General features: G+C 29.0%; 1 protein-coding gene across 1 annotated transcript in view; it reads left to right on the top strand.

Moving 5' to 3' along the window:
• The window catches only part of meng (serine/threonine-protein kinase meng-po), a 63,428-nt gene extending 43,311 nt beyond the window's left edge, over nt 1-20,117 (top strand). Inside the window, exon 2 of the mRNA XM_075369211.1 lies at nt 18,402-20,117. Coding sequence (XP_075225326.1) covers nt 18,402-19,533 — 1,132 coding nt within the window. The 3' untranslated portion in view covers nt 19,534-20,117. The remainder of the gene's footprint in view (nt 1-18,401) is intronic.
• Nucleotides 20,118-20,524: the final 407 nt, after the last annotated feature.

Here is a 20,524-nt window from a genome sequence, read left to right as displayed (position 1 = left end):
GGCGGACAGACCTCCTACCCCCACTAAGCGATTTTTCAGTTGATTCTATCCAATGTGTGTATATACGGTAATGAACAGGCCGATCTCTTGGCAAAAATGGGTGTAAAAACGTTGTTTCAGCAGCCGTCTATATTATCTTATCATTCAGCAAACCTCTTTATTTACAACAAATTTAGACTTTGTACTCGACATTACTTCCTGTCGTATACTGAAAAAAGATGGTCTGGTAGAGAATGAAGCAATTATACCTGACAGTCCTAGAAGCGAAAGTGTGGCCACGCTTAGGATAATAACTGGCCATTTCTTGTCTTGGTATCCATCTGTACCCAATAAATATATATACTACATCTAGATGCGTTATTTGTAAGGCGGAAAATGAAATGGGAGCATGTAGTGTATGAATGTGATTATTTAAAAAATTGTAAAGAAATTTGTGTAGAAAAGATCTATTGGCGAGGACGGAAATTAATGACTTCGTATCAAAATTAGAGCATTTGTAGTAAATCAATAAATAAATTAACAGATATTTTCTTGTTAATGGAAAATGTAAGCTGATATTATCTGTTTAACTCATACCTACATTTGTGAATATAAAATATATATTTTTTTGTATAAACTTTTTGCATTTATTGTGCTAGTTTACATTAGAATTGTTGTTGGAACTGTATTTATCGTAGTTTTATAGGTGTCGATTAGACTGTAACATTCGGCGCCTGGCTAGTCTGTTTCCGTCTCATTAACTTTTAACGAAGGAGAACATGCAATTTTTTTTTTTGCTGGCAACTGTAATCTTACAAGTTTATATACATTGCAAAACATAATTAACATGTTTAAAGAAATTATAATTAATAAACAAAATGTTTATTGCAAATAAACATTCTATAAGTATTAAAATAATCGTAATATTTTTTATGCAAAATAAATGTAGTATATATATATATATATAAATTTAATTCTATTTATTTTTCGATTAAATAAAATTAGAAAAGCAGGCCAAATTTTATTAGCCTGCCTAATAAATAATTTCGGTTTGTTCTTTTATATCTGCAATTATTTCAGTTTTAAGTAGTACTCGGGTTTATATATATAGAAAGAGAGAAGCAAAGATAAGTCGATGTGTGAATATATTTAATCAGTTGATGTATGATTATTACCTCGTAATAATCTACTTGATCTACTTCTGGATCAGTTGACCAAGGTTTCGATTCCAGGGCAGGCTCTTGCAATTCATTTACTATTACATCCATTTCATACTCTTTAAAATACTTTTTATAGCGTGTTCAAGTTTATAAAAGTAAAATAATGAAATGTAGATTATATGAATTAGAATGTAAACGTATTAAAATTTGGGATAATGCAAATCCAAACGGTTGATTAATGCCTTAAAATTTGATTTACAAAGAATTAAAAAAAAAAACTTAACTTACACGTTACCTTTTACAATCTCTGTTGTACCTTTTCACATTTAAAAGATGTTTAAGTAGTTATTATAGAAAGAATTTTTATAAATATAGAAACTGGCAGAAATAGTTTAAAAGAAATCGATTTTAGGTTGTTCTATTTGATTAAACTTTAAAAAATATTTCAAAAAAGATTTTTCTTATCTATTTCAATGGTTGCAGAAATTTTAATATTTCGTCATGCCATATAATACTACAATTCTCTTCATTAAAATTAAGTAAAGAAATTTTAAACTATTGTTCAAAACATTTATCGATTGTAGAGGTTTTCTGTGAAGAGGGGGGGGGGCAAAAACGACTTTACGTTACCATCGCCCGGAAAACAGAAATATAAAATCTAAGAAAACAACATCAAAAATTAAAACAAAATAACATACACCAGAAATTTAAAAAGAAAATTAAAACGTAAACTAAAATATGAAATACAAAAACAAAATAGAAAACTTAAATTAAAACATAAAACACAACTAGTATCACAGCTAACATAATAAAAACTTAATTATAACTACTATTACAGATAAAAACTTATCTCCTGTCACAGATAACTGCATATATATATATATTTAAAAACTAAAATAAATTTAACGAACTCCGAGAGGTGTGTTAGGCTCCTTCTCGTATAACAGAAAAAAAAAATTAATGAAATTCATGACAGTAAAAATGAAATAAAAAAAAATAAAACACTACTAAAAAGTATCTAAAATACCAACACTTCGAATAAATAAAAACACCCGGCCCAAAACTTCTTCTTTGTCATGTCCATTGTAAGAGCTTCGGTTGTAAGTGAACTAACGTAAGGCACAAGTAATTGAGTTCCTGTAAATTTCATGATCATATTCAAAGCGACCATTAATTTATAATTTTCTTAAAAAAAGTATATATTTCTAAAATTTTCCTTGCTTTTTTACATATTCAAATAAATTTTCGTACATCACCGCAAGGCTGTAATTTGAGTGTTCTACATAATTTCAGTGTTGTGTATCTTACACAGTGAAACCACTCTTGTTTATTACTGGATCTAGTGAACAACGCGTATCTAGAGAAAGCAATTTTGATTAATGCCTCTTGTATCTTAGACGCTTTAAATTTGTTATATCTATTAAACGTACGGGAAAGTTGGTGCGTCAGAAGTAAAGAGCTTTCCTCCCGTAACATTATGGCACAAAGGGGAAGCCTTGCCAACATATATGTGTAAATTTAAAAGTAAATTTAAAAATAATTACGTTTTAAATATGTTTTAAAACAAATGAGTGTTAAAAAGTTACGTAAAGCTTTTTAATTTTTTAACATTTTTATTTTAAAGATGAAAACAATATAATATTTCCGTTTTTTGTCCATCAAAAATATAAAAGCAGGTTAAAGGATTACAGTTTTCCTTTTTAGGATCCTTAAGTGTGTTTTATTATATTTTTTTTAAAATGTTTAAACGATTATCTGAACCAAAGTGTACAAATACAGTGAAAATTATTGTACAAATACAATTGTAAATATAATATTTACAACTGCTCTTGCAACTATCCTGTTGTTCCTACTGTTACTTTGGCGTTAATTGATGTAGGAATTTTTTTTTGCTTATTCGAACTGAGAGTAAGCATCAGCATTCACTGAAGGTCGCTAAAGCGACTGGAAACTTTATATTTATTAAACATGTTCTGGTTTATCGTATAAAAACATTTTCATAGGAATAATCATTTTTATCGTCGACTACCATGTAAAAAAACACAGGTTTTTATGTAAATTACACGATTAAATCTTATTAAGAAATGAAAAATAATCTCAAAATAAACATGTTATAGGTAAGATGTAAGCTCTTACTGATAAAAGAAATACATTATTCAAAAGTTATAGCTTAAAATTATTAATTATCTTTATTAATACATACTATCTGGAACTATATATATAAATAAGTTAAGCTTAAAATAACAAATTTATGTTTTACATGTTTGATACATAAATATTCATTATAATAAATGTTTAAAAGTAATGGAATTGTATATTTAGTATATTTTGGCAAATTTACAGAAACATATTTTTTTAAATATTATTAACACTCGTATTAAATGGAGAATAAATATAATAAATCCGGACATTTAATTAAATCTGACTCATGAAAAACATTTTAAAATTATTTAGATATACTCAAATATTGAGAGTGAATATATGTTAAAAGAAGTAGTTGACGAATAATAAAAAATACTTCACGGCTTTAAAATCAGTAATGGATGAGTAGCATCCTGATGGAAGAAGACAAGTTAAACAGTCATCCTAATGAAATTTTGACCTTGAGATTTGAATTTGTGCCAAAGTGGTAGTTCAAGGCGTGTCTCGACGCAATCATCGCATGACTACCATAGGTGTTCCCCGGTAATCCTTCCTCTGAAGTGAGCTATCTAAATTTCGTTTTAACTTACCTTTTATGTTCAAGCTATATTAATTATTATTCACTTGATATTTACTTTTATATTAGTAATACTGTTTTGATTTTTCTTTTTTAAAAAAAAAAAATATAATTTGCGCTTAAGTCTAAAACATTCCTTAAAATGATTACAGATGTTAGGTAGGATGTTTGTTTTTCCCCCAACGAAAATAAAAACAAAGTTTACATCGTTAGCATTTTAATAATTAAGTGAAGGCTTTTCGTGGATAAAAAGTTTATTTTTAGTTGAATATATTAATTTAACTATTTTTACTGAAATTTAATGAAAATTTAAAATTAATTCCATCGCATTAGGTTAAAAAAAGAATAAAAAATAAATAGAATTATAAAAATGCTGGCAGAACAGTTGGAGGACTTTCCCGCCTCGCAGCTATTTTCTGATACGCGGTTTATACAAGTTAATTTAAAATATTTATAATTTTATTTGAATATAATATTTTTTGTATATAATATATATATATATATATATATATATATATATATATATATATATATAATTCAATGATTTTAACTAAAGCGCATGAGTATACCGTATTTTGTTCTCGCGGGTGTGGCGGTACTAGCGGTCATTTATATATTTTTTTACACTTTAAACATTATTAATTTATTTAATTCTACCGCTCACCTGTGACGTCACAACATAGTAGACGACTACAACAGAATTTTTTTGAGATGGGAGTGCAGTTTTGCAAAAATTTTTTTTGAATTAACGTATTGACGAAATGAATTAGACGAAATCTCGAGACTGAGGGTGACCTTGCTGTACAGCCTCATCCCCTTGACCTTTTAAGTTGATAATTTAATGGCATCAATGCCACATTTATAGAAGTAACCTGACCAAGTTTGGTGAAATCGGTCCTGTAGGTCTGTAGATATAAGGAGTGCAACACCCAACACACACACACACGTAGATACGAACATCCGAAAAGTTTCCCTCCGGTTTTTTTGGTTCCTTAGGTGTCAAAACGCTAAGATCCGGTGAAAACTACATATACCCAAATTGGACCGATTGCAGTACTTTCCCTTCTAAAGCTATAGCACTAGATGGGATATTAAAATATAGAATTCAGTAATATCTTAAATGGTGATATTTATACATCTCGACATAAATTAGTTTTAATCTTACTCAGATATAAGAGAGATTTGGCCTTCTCCCTCTTATAAATATGTAGGTAAGGAGTTTTCTTAAAAAGTTTAAAATTATTACTATTTTGTAGCCAGAAGGGTTATGTTTTTCATTCTACAAGTTTTATTTTAATTAGAATTTAAAAAAAAAAATTAATTTAATTTTATGCTCCGAGTGACAGACGATATCTTTATTTAAGAAAAACCTTAACACTTAACTTTAAACCTTTGTTCTTATTGAAATTTTCCATATAGTTTTTTGATCTAGCTGACTATAATATAAAAATATGTACGAATATATTATCTGAAGCGGAGTTTCATTTTAATCAATCAAATTCATCCTATTAAAAAAAAAAAATATGTATATACGTAAATCATTTGTGCCCAAATTATTTGCAATCATCAGCATTATATTTAATAATCTAGGTTATTTCTTTGTCTGATCTATAAATCACTCGCTCTGGTGTGTAATATGCATAATAATATTTTTTTTTAATATATAGAAATATATATATATCTCCTAGAAGTATCTCATAAACCTAATAATGTGAAATATGTTATTTTATAAATTAACGGAAACTAATTCGGTAAAGAACTGTTTATAATTTACAGGTACTTAAAAGTTTAATTAAATTTGACTGTTTTAATTCTGATAATCTGTTCAACTGTTTGTTGAAAGTGAATTCGATGATAACTTGAGTACATATGAGACTGTTACGATGAAAATAACTTTAAATCTTTGAATTACGTAACTTTACTTTGTATGTAAATATTATTGTTTAATTAAACGGTACGATCACTTATTTCATAAAATAACGGCATTAATTAATGATTAATTGAGTTGTTTGGATTAGTAAAAGAGCTTTCTATACTTCTTTCCCATCTTTTCCATTAATATATTTTTCATCTAATTCTAACTTATTTCTTACAACCTATTTGTTCAGTTATATTTTTCGCTTTATCTAATTTATGTCTTCCTTTAGAGTTTTAACCTCTAGAAAACTTCATTTAGGATGAAATTAAATAACCTTCTACGCTTTAAATTTTCTCCTTTAAATCTCTTTTTTCAAATTTCACCAATTATATTTTAATCAACGAAAGAAAACACCTGAATTTGAGCTATTATAATTTTGAAGTAATAATAAAAGAAAAATTAATGAATTTAAAAAAGTCTCAATATATTGGGTTATTAAAAAAAAATGAACCGATTTCAAGACGCAATTTTTCAACCGTTATAGAATCAGTCACAGATCATTTGAAAGAGCAGGTTCATAAGTTTCGAATAGCTACTGCATGAGCGCGTTAGTTATCGTGAACATCAAAATGGCGAGTCGACAACAAAAGGCGTTCTGTCTTTTCGAGTTCGCGAAAACAAATTCGGTAGTCACGGTGCAGCGTGCTTTTCGAAGGCGATTCGAAATTTATCCGCCCATTACGAGAAATATTCGACTGTGGTTTCGACAGTTTGAGGAGACAGGGTGTTTAAAGAAAAATGTCCAAGAGACCAAAGATTTCGGAGGAACAAGTGGAGAGAATTTGTGATGCGTTTCATCGTAGTCCACATAAGTCCAGAAACTGAGCTGGCCGCCTCAATCGCTTGCAATTCCTCAACCGACTATCTGGCGTGTGCTAAGAAGACGTCTACATATGAACGGTACAGATGACAGCCGTTTAAGCACTTTCCTATAATGACAAAAGGAAGAGATTGGAATTTTGCGAATCGATGCTGGAGAAAATGGAAAACGGAATCTTCATTTCACATTTAATTTTCACTGATGAACCTTTTACTTAAATAGCAGTCAATCGTCAAAATGTTCATATTTGGGGATCGATACCCCTACATCTAATAGTCGAGCACGAAAGAGATTCTCCTAAGGTGAATGTGATGTGTGCAGTGTGTAAGGACACGGTTTACCTACCTTCCCTTTTTCTTCTAGGGAAACACAGTTACAGGAGAAACCTTTCTCGACACGCTCCAGAACTGGCTCATCCCGTACTACAAGGAGATTCAGATGACTTCATTTTACAACTAGATGGAACACTGGCTCATTATCACCTGATTTTACGAGCTTTTTTGTATGAAAACGTGCCTCGAAGATGGACTAGTCGAAACAATACTCAAGATCTTGCTCTTTATGCTTGGCCTGCGAAATCTCCAGATTTAACCGTACGTGATGTTTTCTTGTCGGGATATGTTAAAGATCTTGTTTTTTGTTCACCGCTACCTAAAAACATCGATGAACTTAAACATCGAATATCAACTGCGATCGACTCAACGAATCGTGACACGTTCCTACGCGTCTTAGAGGAATTCTCTTACCGCCTTGATGTTGTTCGTGCTGCTTGTGGTGGTCACATTGAACACTTGTAAGACAGGAAATGAAATTTAACTATGAGTAATACAGGTGATTTTCCTTAATAAAATATTAAGTTATGAAATCTGTTCTTTTTGAATAACCTGTACCGTATACCGGATTAAAAGTGTTTTTTTATTATTTTGATAAGAACTGACAGTTCAATGGACGTTTTCTTCGGTGTGCATGAATTTCTGCTCAAAAATTCCTTTAATTTCAGAAAAAGGTGAAAGTCAGACGGTATCATATCTTGACTGTACGAAAAATTATTTAATACCTTCAATCGAAACGTGCTTCCTTTCTGCCGTATTCTGAACAACTTGAGGACACGCATCATTATAGATCATACACATTTGCATCCTGAACCGTTCTAATTTTTGTATAGCTGGTGGTAAACATGGTTTCTTTGATTGATAATTTCTTCTCGAAACGAATAAACAATCAAGGTGGCATTCCTGTCGCAAAACTCCTTTGCCATAATTTTCATGTTTAAAAATACCTGTTCTCATTCCTCGATTTAATCAGAAAATGTGAGGGTGGTCATTCAATAAATTGTCATTTAGCGCCTGGGATGTAGATAACGCTCTTATATCTTAACTCTATAGTTAGTTTGCTATTAAAACATGCAAATTCTTCTACATGGTAAAAATGTTTCACAGATGATCGACATTGTTAAAGAAATGCTACTGAAAATTAAATTACAGCCGAGTACTCTAGGGCTTGAATCTAATATAGCGTTACAAATAAGTTTGTATTCCGAGGAATCAACTTGCGCTATTAATATTTGTAAACTGTTTTATTTTTAAAACTACCCTGGCAAACAAATTAATCTTCAGCTTCCTTTATATATCGGAGTGGCTTTTTTCCAATAAGAAACTTTAAAATTTTAATTTCTGTAGAATTTAAATCATAAAGCTATGATTGGTATTATGAAATTTACTTTCTGCTAAAATTGTTATTTTCATATTTGTCTTGCTTAGACCCTACATTTTTAAACCCAATTCCTTTGTTCGCCGCGACGCCTCAGGGAGGTGCGGTTTCTTCACAGGGGCACCGCGAAATATCGTAGAAGCTTCAAAATTAATTGAACCAAGATATTTGTAATTATTAATTTAATGTTAGTAAAGTAAAAAAAAAAAATAAAATAATGAAGATATACGAGTTTTATTTATTTTTATCTCGTACGAGTAGTCATACTTTTAGTTGGGTAGGGCGCCATAGAAAAATTTTAATTCAAAGGAGGGCGCCGCGAGTCGGAGAAGTTTGGGAACCACTGCCTTAAAATATATTCGTTAGTATAAGATGAGATCTTAATAACTGGTTTTTATGTTTGGTGTAGCTTTTTTTTGTATAATATTTTTATTTTTATTTCTCCAGCCCTTTTAAATTTGTATTAATAAACTATTAATAAAATACAAGTTAATTGCTGTAATCAGTAGATAATTATACATAGATGTAATTTTTAAATAAATACAAAGTAACATTAACGTACAAATTTTATAATTTCTATACCTTTATTCATATATATATTACTGCTTAGAAATTAAAATTGTTTTTTTTTTTTTTATTAAATATTAAAGAAAATATTTGTAATTAAACGTTTTCTGTGAATATATTTTTTTACATCCAGTGAATTTCTTTGATGTCTAGGTTGTTAAGTATAAAGAGTCAATAGGTTAGCCGTAAAGCATAAGATGTAACAGCTCATTAGGTAGTACGTGTATGAAAAGAGAAGTTTTTAAGAAGAGAAATATAGTTACGTGGAAGGATTTTAGGCGTAAGAGTAAGGGAAGGCTCATTAAGAAAGGAAAGGTTTTCAAACTCTAGTGGTTTGAAGTATCTTATTTTCGTCTAGCTTTATTTTTTTCCTAGTTCCATATAATGTATAATGTTATATCGTATAGTAAGGTTAAACTTTAGATTTATTACTCCCAAAACATACATACTGATTTTAAGGTGTTTATTTTATTCAGTAACAACATTGATTAATAGCATGTTGACACAATTTTATCTAAAACAAGTAAAATTGGGTCGATAAATCCTCTTGCAACTTCTTTTCTGATTCACAATTACGGGTAGATACCATATCGATTTAATAGTTTTTTATATTGGTTTCGTGATCCCAAGGAAGAAACTTAAGAGCGTCACTTTGGAAACAGTGTCAGCTGTTATCGTCATCAAAGTTTTATCTGTATTGAAGTACTTAGTTTTACTTTGTTCAAGTAATTTTATCTAATATTATTTGAAAACGTCAACCACTAACTGATTGAGATCGTAAAATAACTTTTTCCAGTAAAATAAAAATTATATATAGAATAAAACATTAAACCAAGTATTTTATTTTATATAAGTTAATAAATTAAAATATGTATCGGTATTGAAAAAAAAGTTTAACGAATAAATTTCTTTAACTAGAAAATTATGTAATATGTTCGGCTTAGATATTTATATAAAACGTAAAATTAATGTTGAAATTAAAATTTTTATTAACCGTGAGAGGGAAATATATATAGAATTTAAAAGTTGATTCATGCATAAAACCCACCGAGTGGTCTAGTGGTGAACTCGTCATCGCAGATCAGCTAATTTCGAAGTCGAGAGTCAAAGGTTCAAATCCTAGTAAAGGCAGTTAGTTTTACTCGGATTTGAATACTAGATCGTGGATACCGGCGTTCTTTGGCGGTTGGGTTTCAATTAACATCTCATGAATGGTCGACCTGAGACTATTCAAGAATATACTTCATTTACATTCATAAATATCATCCTCATTCATCCTGCGAAGTAATAGTTTACGGTGGTTCCGGAAGTTAAACAGAAAAAGAGAATGATCCATACATGAAAGAATTATTACTAGCGATGACAAACGATGCCGGCATGTTCACACGGTGAGTCGACCTCAAAATTCAATTGCGTGAAAAAGTGATTCAAAAACAGTATACAATTTTAGATATATTTAAGAAGTTAAAAACCTTACTTTAAAAATAATAATTCATTTCCGAAAACCGTGTTGAAATCGTTCAATTCGTTCAAAAGTTACATAGGAAAAAATTACAGATTTTTATCAAAAAAATACACCCATTTTGATCGGTGGAAGTTAAAAAAATGTAGGGGATATTGTAATTTAAAAAAAAGATAATAGATTCGCTAATAATTTACAATTTTTTGTTCAATTAATGGTAGTTTCATGAAATAAAGTTGTAATTTTAAGCAGTTACAAATTATTTTAATACAATACAGAATAATAATCTACATTGAGATTTATTAAATTTTATTTAAAATAAAAAATTCCTTTCGGTATGCCGGAAGGCGGAGGTAGATTTCACCGTTACTAAGTAGGGAATCAAAAATATTTCTACCTTAAAGTTAAGTAAAACTTCAAATATACTCAATACGACACTGGTTTCACGTGAAAAAAGTTTCACATGTTTAGCATACGACAAGCCCTTCTTACAATTCCAGCAAAATTTTGTCATCCCTTGCCGTAAGGGTTGGTCATATCAAAAATTGTTTCAGACAAAGGTTTTAGGTCTAACAAACAAATCTTTAGAGAACTAACAAAGACAAATCTTTAGAGGACTAACAACAATGAAATAATTTTAATAATAACAGGAGTTTTGACAAAAATAGGAATAATACCATTTCATAAATGGATTCGTTACGGTGCCTGTTACGGAAGTTATGATTTTTTTTTGTTTTCGAAACCCATTTTTTCCACCCCCTGAGCTAATGTGATATATAAAAACTTTACTCAGATAAGTTTTAGGCCCTTATCCAAAGAATAGTAGGATTTTTAAACGAATTCGATATTTTACTTAATAAGAAAGTTATAGCAATATTTTGTTTTTTTCGAAAAAGCCCCTCATTCTCTCCCCCATGGTCCGATTTTGTCCATTAACGAACTCGGCCGAGATTTTGGATCGTTATATTTTACGTATCAATTTGAAAGTGATTGGCGCCAAATTGCGTCAGTTATCTTGTTCACAAGAAAGTGAAATATATATATACATAAATGTATATATAAACTTTTGAACTTACGGTGATTTTGGGGTCTGGGGTATATGAAAGGTGAAGATATGTCGAAATATTCTGGAAATCGAATCACGGTACCCATTACAATAGGTAGCTTTCTTATGAAATCTACCGAAAAAGATTATTGATATCTTAGGTTATAAATTTTGGTACTAAATTACTACGTTATTTTCAGAGTAAATTAATTTTGTAATCTATTATTAAGTTAATAGTGAATTTTACGTCATATAACGGGTTAATAATAATTTTTATGAATAAGTTTGTTGTAAGTATAATTTGGAAGTGGAATTGTTTTTATACTGTTTGTCCCTTGATAATAAGACCTTCACCAGTTCAACGTTTAGGCCTGTTATAACAATGAAGATGTTTAAACTTTAAAATTCAGATCTGAATCATTGCCAGGTTATTGTCGAGGACATATTTGTTTACTTCCTATTTTTATTGTATATTTTGTATGTTTAATTATTTTCTGTGTGTGGACGCACGTGTATAATATGTTAGTTTGTAAACAGATTGTAATAAAACATTTTTATAAATAATAATGAATTTCATTTAGTGAAACCATTATTTTATTTATATAATTGAATAAGGTATTTTTCAGCTAATTAACTACAGTTTCAGAATAGTAAAATGTTATTTTTACCATACCACGTTAGTGATTGTTCTGTTTATGCGGGAATTAGAGAGTAAATAATTCGTTATTATCAAGAAACTATTACATGGAAACGCATATCGCTTGAAGCAAGCTAATTTCTCCTTTCTTGTTGATACCCCGCCTTGCAGACTTGTAAAATCTTTTTTATAGGCTATCAGTGTGTTTCCCATATATGACAATAACCAACACAACCATCACCAATTCACCAATTAAATCGTCGTTTTTAAAACTATGCCCTCACACACACACACACACACACACACACACACACACACACACACACACACACACACACACACACACACACACACACACACACACACACACACACACATATATATATATATATATATATATATATATATATATGCAAACCGTTTTAAAATTTGATTTAAATACAAATTTATTATTAATACAGTGATATTTTTACGCTAACTTACTTTTATTATATATATATATTACTTACTTATAATATATATATATATATATATATATATTATATTGCTATCTTTCAGAATCATTTTCTTCAGTCACTTTCTTTTTCACGAATTTTCTTTTAAATTAAAAAAAGATCTCTTTTACTTCTGTTGGTGTATTATTAAATAATTAAAAATCTTTTTATGACAAAGAATTTTGAGTACTTCTCAGCTTTGTTTATTTTTAAATCATAATTTTTTTGATTTATATTTGGTAATTATAAAAAAAAAAAAAAAAACAGAATACTTTTATGAGATAACAAGGTATGGTTAGTTTGTTGCTTAAAAAAAAGTTAAAGAAATAAGCTATCAGAAACAATTAGATTTAAAAAAAATTTAATTTGAGCTATTCATTACGTTTAGTCATATCTTTACTCTTAATTACATAAATACAACGTAGCTAATGATTTTAGCGAGTTTTAGGATAGGAAAAATCTATATCTATCATCTTTCTATTGAATCGGTGGTCAACTCTGAAATTATTTGTGTGTTGGAAATTTGACCTGATAAAGAAAAAAAATAACAGGTTTTTTTTTAGAGTATTGGGAACAAAATTAAAATATTACTTTCTAGTTTATATTAAAATTGTTTACTATTTTCTTTTAAACATTCACGAAAAAAAAATAAATGAAAATTTATTATATATTTATTTTCATCCCTGACTTATTTTCTACACTGAACAATTTTTATCATTAATTTTTTTTTCTTATTACTGAAACCCTTTTATTGGGTGATTCTTTACAGTTTAATGAATTATTTACTACTAGCAGACCCGGCAATGCTTCGCTACTGCCTGATTAAATGAACACAATTATAGATTAGATATAGTTTATCTAATAAAGATTAGATTAGTATATAGATTAAACGAACACAATTGAAAGTTTGATAAAACATTAAAAAACTGAACATTACGGGACCACAAAATTTATCCTTTCACTTTTACCCTATTTCCATTTTTCCCTTCCTGTTTTTCCGTTTTTCCCGCGAAAAAATCGGTCCAATAATTTTTTAGTCGGACATTTTTTATAGCGGTCACACTGACCTTTTATATAACGACGTTACCTTTTATATATATAGAAGAAGAAAGTCTGTATATTTTTTTGTTTCGTAAATATCTCGACCCCAGCGCCACCTAGCAGGTTCATTTTTCGCAAAAAATATTTCTTCTACACGTACCTAATATATATATTGAATATGAGACAAATCGGGCCGTAAATACAATTTTTCGATATATCTCCACCACAGCGCCACCTAGCGAGTTCAAACTAATTCAGAAACCTTCGCGGACTTGCCCACAATAACTCACCAAAGTTTCATCGCAATCGGATGAATGGCATAGGAACGCATACGGGACAAACAAAAATTCATTTTTATATATATAGATTATATATTGTTAACAGATCTTAAATGTACGAACTTCAAAGAACTGTCAAAAAATTTTAAGAACTTACTTCATATGTTAGTAAATTTCAACGTGATTGAAGACATTCACCCGGAAATACTGTATTATAAAACTATGAAACCGTTTTTAAAGAATATTTGTTCGTTTAGGCGTTGAATGATATACGTTTTAAACTGACTATAAATAGCTATAATAAATTTTTTATTACCTTTACATTATTTATATACTTATTCGTAGACTCCAAATAATAAACGCTATTATAAATCATTCCAAATTTAAAAATGTAAATATTATAACTTCAAAGTACTATCTTTTGTTTATCTCTACGTGATCTGGCTGATACAAGATGATGAGAAAAAAGGATCTTTCATGTTTATCTTATTTAGAAACTGTTATCTTATTTTTTCTACTTTTAACTTTAACCTTTGTGTTAATGTTTTTCTTTGGTGTTTTTCGAATATTTTTTTAAAAAAAGAAATCATCGAAGATAAACGGCGATAATTATTGTTTTAACTACTGTAATGAACTTAGCTTTCTTATTTCTTCTTTTTAAGTTACACGATTTTTTATGAAGTTGTTTGTGTTATTTTTTGAACTCATTGTTATTTCTATGAAAAAAAATAGCGCTTAAATTATTTTAAAGTTTATATTCCTATACAAATTTTTGTCTGTATATTACTTAAAACATATTGTAGATTTGTTTATTTATATTTTGTAATATCTTAACGTTCCATTCAGAACGTGCATCATTATGTACAAATTAGTTCATTATCTTGTGCTTTTGTTTACACTATAAAGTAAGAACATCCGAACTTGTTTTAAAGAAGTAAGGAAAATAGAATGTATGTATCTTAATTTTAAATGCACATAGCTATTTCTTTACTTCAGAACCCTTTTCGTTCCTTTTAGCTCTCCTTTCTTTTGGCTACACTTTACGCACAATTGAAAATAGGGTGTTCAAATTTAAATTATAATTTAAATTTGGCGCCAAATAAAAGAAACAAAAACCGAAGTTTGTAACATTTTCTGGTGGGCGGGAACAAGCGCTAAACATTAACCTATTCCAGTAATTCAGCACCCGCCTGAGCATACGCAATTTGTTAACAAGTATGAGTGGAAAAAGAGCATCCGAGCGTGGAATAGTGTATAATTATAACATTTTTTACAAAAGAAAACGTGAAACCGGCAGAAATTTGTGAACGACTTAAAAGACAGTTTGATAAAGAAACGTTGACAAATATAAGAATCTATAACGGGTGTAAATCTTTAAAAGACGGTCGAGAAAGTATATAGAATGATGAATCCTTGTCTCGCCGCCCGAAAACATAGACATCAGAAGAATTGGCTAACAAGATTAACACGCTTCTTCAAAATTATTGTCGAATTACAGTGCGGAATATCTTTTCTGTACTCTACATCAGTGTCGGTAAAAGAAATCAACTTTATTACCGGAAAGTATAAAAATATACGGACGCTAAATTCTGTGTATGCTAACAAACGAACACAAGCAGACACGCAAGAATGGTCCGTCAGTTGCCACAAGAATATTTTTCTGAGGAATGCAGAAGCTACCCGAAATATGGCGCTTGTGCATTAAAAAGGAGCAAAATTATTTGAGAAATAACAGGATGTAATTTATTTGTCTTATGTTAGTTTTTGAATAAATAATAAATTATAATTAAATCTGGATGTTCCTGTTAATAATAAAAATTAGAATCTATGACATTAGTGTGTTATAAAATTGAAAAGAGTAATCGCTGAACAACTGTTTACAGAAAATAAAGTTCTAGATTTGAATTGAAATTTCGATTATTAAAAATACATCATCAATCGCTTGAAGTAATTAGCAGTAATTTCATAAAAATATAAATATGATACAAAAAATAAATTCATATTGAAATAGCCCTTGAGGTTTTTTTATGGGCCACGCTCTTGTTTGTCAAATCGATTTTTTGTGATAATTCAAAGAAAAGAAAATTTTAGGCAAAATTTCTCTAGAGAAATATAATTTTAAATTTTGAACGATTGAAATTTTTCTTTTGCAAACTTAAACGGATAAATTAGAGTAAACATAATTTTAAACAGTTTATAAAAGAAAATATTTTGAAACTTTCTAATGGATCCCTCGTTCCTCTTGATGGAACAAAGTTTTATGTGATTTACTTACTGGAAATAAATTTTTACTAATAATTTTCGTGTGAATGAATTAAAGTCAATAATATTTAAAATATTTTTAGAAATTTTAGTGTAAGGTTCTGTATCGGATTATAGATAAGAAATGGTATCCCGTAAATATTGAATAAATTAATAATTTTAATGTCAAGATATTAAGAAAAAACAAATATCATTTTATATTATCAAATCAAGTGATCTGGGGTCACTTGTTTGATTATATTATAAAAAATCTGATGTGGACACCACATGACTTTGTAACTTATACGATTATTAAAATACATACACACATTTATTCAAAATAATTAAATAAAATTATACTAAAAAATCCAAAAATAATATGATTCTAAAATATAATTTTCAATTAATATTAGTAATCATCAAATGTTTTATCAAATCTATTACATATACATACTTGTAAAAAAAAGTTAAAAATATAAGTTAAAAAAAATTAATAAAGGAGATGAAGTCTGATTCGAATCGATGTGCCTTCCCCTTATAGATCCAAATATTTCACTAATTAAAATTTCATTTGGCTGTAACTCTGGAACCAATGAAAATAAATGCCAGTTATGTATATTGTTGAAAGGCTCTCAATGAGGGCGTATTACGGGAGTTAAGAAAAAGTACAAAAACCAAGTTTTTTTATTTTGGGCTTTTTTGGATACCTTTGGTTCAATCGATTGCAATCAAAAGGGGAGATGCACAACTAATGTTACAACAGTTCTAAATCCAATATTTCAACATCCTACGGCTAATCGTTTTTGAGTTATGTGAGATACATACGTATGTACAATCGCCACGCTGAAACTAGTCAAAATAGATTCAGGGATGGTCAAAATGGATATTTCCGTTGAAATCTGAAAACCGAAATTTTTCGTGATCACAATAGTTATTAAATATTATTTGCTTGGAAAAAATATTTCATTTCCTAAACTTGCGTTTGAAAGAGTAATTTTTGAACCATATAATTATTTTTATAATTTAAAATTCCAGCGCAAAGAAGTTACCGACAAAGTATATCTTATATGATAATCATGTAGTTTGCAATCGTTGTACAAATAATAATTCATGTAAAATAAATTTTAGATAATTGAATTCAGTAGAATATTAATAGATTTCACAGTCTAAATAAAGTTAGAGCCAAAAAAGTTTGAGAAACATTTTTAAATGACAAAATATTACTACTGCTCCGTTATAAAGTTTTTTCCACAAATCATTTTATTTACCACTATTAATAATTCAATTAGGTTAATCTATTGAATTATTTTTACTGAACTGATCTGAACTGATACATCACTATATAAATAAAATTTATTGTTCAATCGAATAGAGTACAATTTATATTTTTCTAATGTTAATTAATAATTTTTTATTTTTTTTTATTTTAATTTTATTTACGCTTCCTATAATGTAATTATTTTCCATAGGAATTAAAAAATGTAATATATAGTAAGCATTTTTTTCTTTTGTGGACTCAGCAGTTCATTGTTCTCTTGAGTCAAAAAAAAACCTAATCTTGATTGTTTTAGCAGTACTCTGTTATATTCTATAATAGTCGGGAAAGTGAAATTAATTGTTCGTAATATAAAAAAAATCAAAAAAAATCAGCGCAGGCATATATATAAAAGAGAAGACATTATTTTGTATGTAATTAATACATATACAAGAGAAGGTATTAGGTGAACATTGCCTATATATATATGTATTTCCCTTATATATATGTAATTCCCTTTCTTCAATTTAAGATTATTTTTTTACTTTAAGAAGTGATATGCCAAGTAGTATTTTACTGAACATATAATTAGATGTTCTTAAAAAAAAGTAATGATATTACAGGAACTCTTTTTAGAAAATTTTATATCATTTCAATAGTCAAACACACGGCTTACTTCTAAATTTATTCGAAATGAATTTTGAGAATTGTAATAAATTAAATAACATAAAAGAAAAGTTTTTAAAAATATACATCTATTTTTAATTCATTACAAAAATAATTAGTTTGATTGGTGATTGTATATCTGTGTTTTATATATATATATAATTAAGTTGTAAAGTTTGTGTGTATGTATGTGTGTGTGTATGTGTTGCAAAATTAGCATGTGCCACTTTAATGTGAGAGGCATATTCAAAAGAATGTTCAGAATGGATTTTATTGCTACGAATAAAATCTGTTTTGTTTTTGGCACAGATGTAGCGTCACAAATACTTTTTATGTCTTTTGCTGTAATGTACAGCGACAGTCGAGAATAGTTTGATGCTAATAATAGTTATTTTATTTTTGTTCACAGAATGCGTGGTGAAAGGGGTCGTGAAGGCGGGTTACACCGTATCCAGGAAGTCGAACTGGAAGATCTGGAACTCGCTAAAGAATACGACGTCGAGAGGACGTTAGGAGAAGGATGTTTCGCTAAAATTTTATTGGCGACACATCGTAAAACTAATACGTCGGTGGTATTGAAGGCCATTCATACCGAGTTATCGACGATAAAAGATTTTTACAGAGAATTTCACTACAGCTATCATTTGAGCCCGCATCCGAATATACTGTCTTCCTATCCCGTCGCCTTTAAGGCGGACGGATGTTTTGTTTTCGCACAAGAATACGCACCGTTCGGCGATTTAGCCGGTATCGTTAAGGCCGGCGGAGTACCTGAGGAATCTTGTAAAAAAGTAGCACAGCAATTGGGATCCGCGCTGGAGTTCCTTCATTCCAAACAACTCGTTCATAGGGATATAAAATTGGAAAATATATTAGTTTTTTCCGGAGACTTATCTAAAATAAAACTTTGTGATTTCGGGGAAACGAGAAAAGAAGGCGTCTTAGTCAGTAAGGTCAGATGTACATGGCACCCTTTTCTACCGCCCGAAGTGTGTGAAGTGGTTCGTAACGAAAGGTTTATATGTCGTACTGGTTCAGACTGTTGGCAAGTAGGAATCGTATTATTCGTATGCTTAACCGGCTGTCCGCCTTGGCAATCGGCCGATATTACTTCGGACAGCGATTATAGCAATTTTGCGAAATGGCAAAAAAGACGAACTACAAAAATTCCAACTCAATTTAAAAAGTTTACGCCGAGATTACTTCGTATGTTTCGTAGATTAATGGATCATAAACCGGAAAAGAGGGCGCCGATTACTGAAATTTGTAAATATCTCAAAGATAGTTGGCTTATCGATAAACCCGGTAACGCTTCTCCAGTCGAACGTAAAGATTCTACTAATCTGTATATTAATAACGAAGACGACGATGAAGAAGAAGATGCGCATCATGTCGTCGATGAAAGCAAAACGAGGCTTAAAAAATTACTAAGCAGCTACGGTTTAGAAACTACTATCGACCAAAAAGCTATGACTTCAAGAATCTGGGAATGGGTTTTGTCCTGCGAAACAACGGCGGATACAAATTTAGAGGGAATATAGGATTACGAGAGTCCATCCCAGGATAAGGAGGGATAATCATAATTTATAAATTATAACGTCTCGCTTTTTCTTTTAATTTTGTTTAGTTATAATTTTTGTTTATTTGTTGTAAAATGAGTTTTTTCCTAAATTCACTGCCTTAGTGTTCTGGATTATCGTAATCATTCCATAACAATTACAATTTTATTTACATAATACCATTACTGTGTATTTTTGGATCACGCTTCGGTGTTAGACATTGTACAGGTATATTAAGTTTGCTATTTTTAATGTCATGTAGTTAATTAAATCTATAACTACACGCTTTTTTAAAACGGAATTTTAAAAAGGAAGAATTTTTATAATTAAAAAAAAAAAATGTTTTGAGAACATGCTGTAGACCGAAAACAATTGCATCATGTCAAATAACCAAGCATGTCAAATCTGATAATAAAATCTAATAAAATATTTAAAAATGTAATAATTTTTTACAATTTTTTATTTATAATTTTTTTTTTAAATTTATAAGATTGTTACATGCCAACCGTAACTTATTTTCACAAAGTTAATGAATTGTAATCATTATTTATAAAAAACAAATTTATTTCAAAATTAAATCTCTTAAAAAGGTATAAACAGCATTGACTTTAATGTATTTCTTGTTATATTCGATATAAATTGAATATAATTTTAATATATATATATATTAAATCTGAGATAATTCCATAAAATCTTTAAGTAACGTATAACAACCGTTTTTGTTTGAAATGCTTTTAAGCTTCGTGTAAAAAGTATTTCATATTATCAGTTGCCTTTTAAAAATGTTTACTATAGGGTGTTCATATCGATGCAATGTCAATTTTACGTTTTTTCTTACTAACATTAGCAATTGAAACAATAATCTAATCAAAATGTGTTGTAACGATTTTTAAATTTTAGTAAAAGTTAATATTTTATTTTTACGGATTTCTTTGTTATTAGTCAAAATACATTTATTTAAAATTAATAAATA

This window comes from Lycorma delicatula, chromosome 6 (genome assembly GCF_047948215.1).
Source record: "Lycorma delicatula isolate Av1 chromosome 6, ASM4794821v1, whole genome shotgun sequence".
Taxonomy (NCBI): Eukaryota; Metazoa; Arthropoda; class Insecta; order Hemiptera; family Fulgoridae; genus Lycorma; species Lycorma delicatula.
The sequence above is the reverse complement of the archived record's forward strand: the minus strand, read 5'-3'. Positions and strand labels throughout refer to the sequence as shown.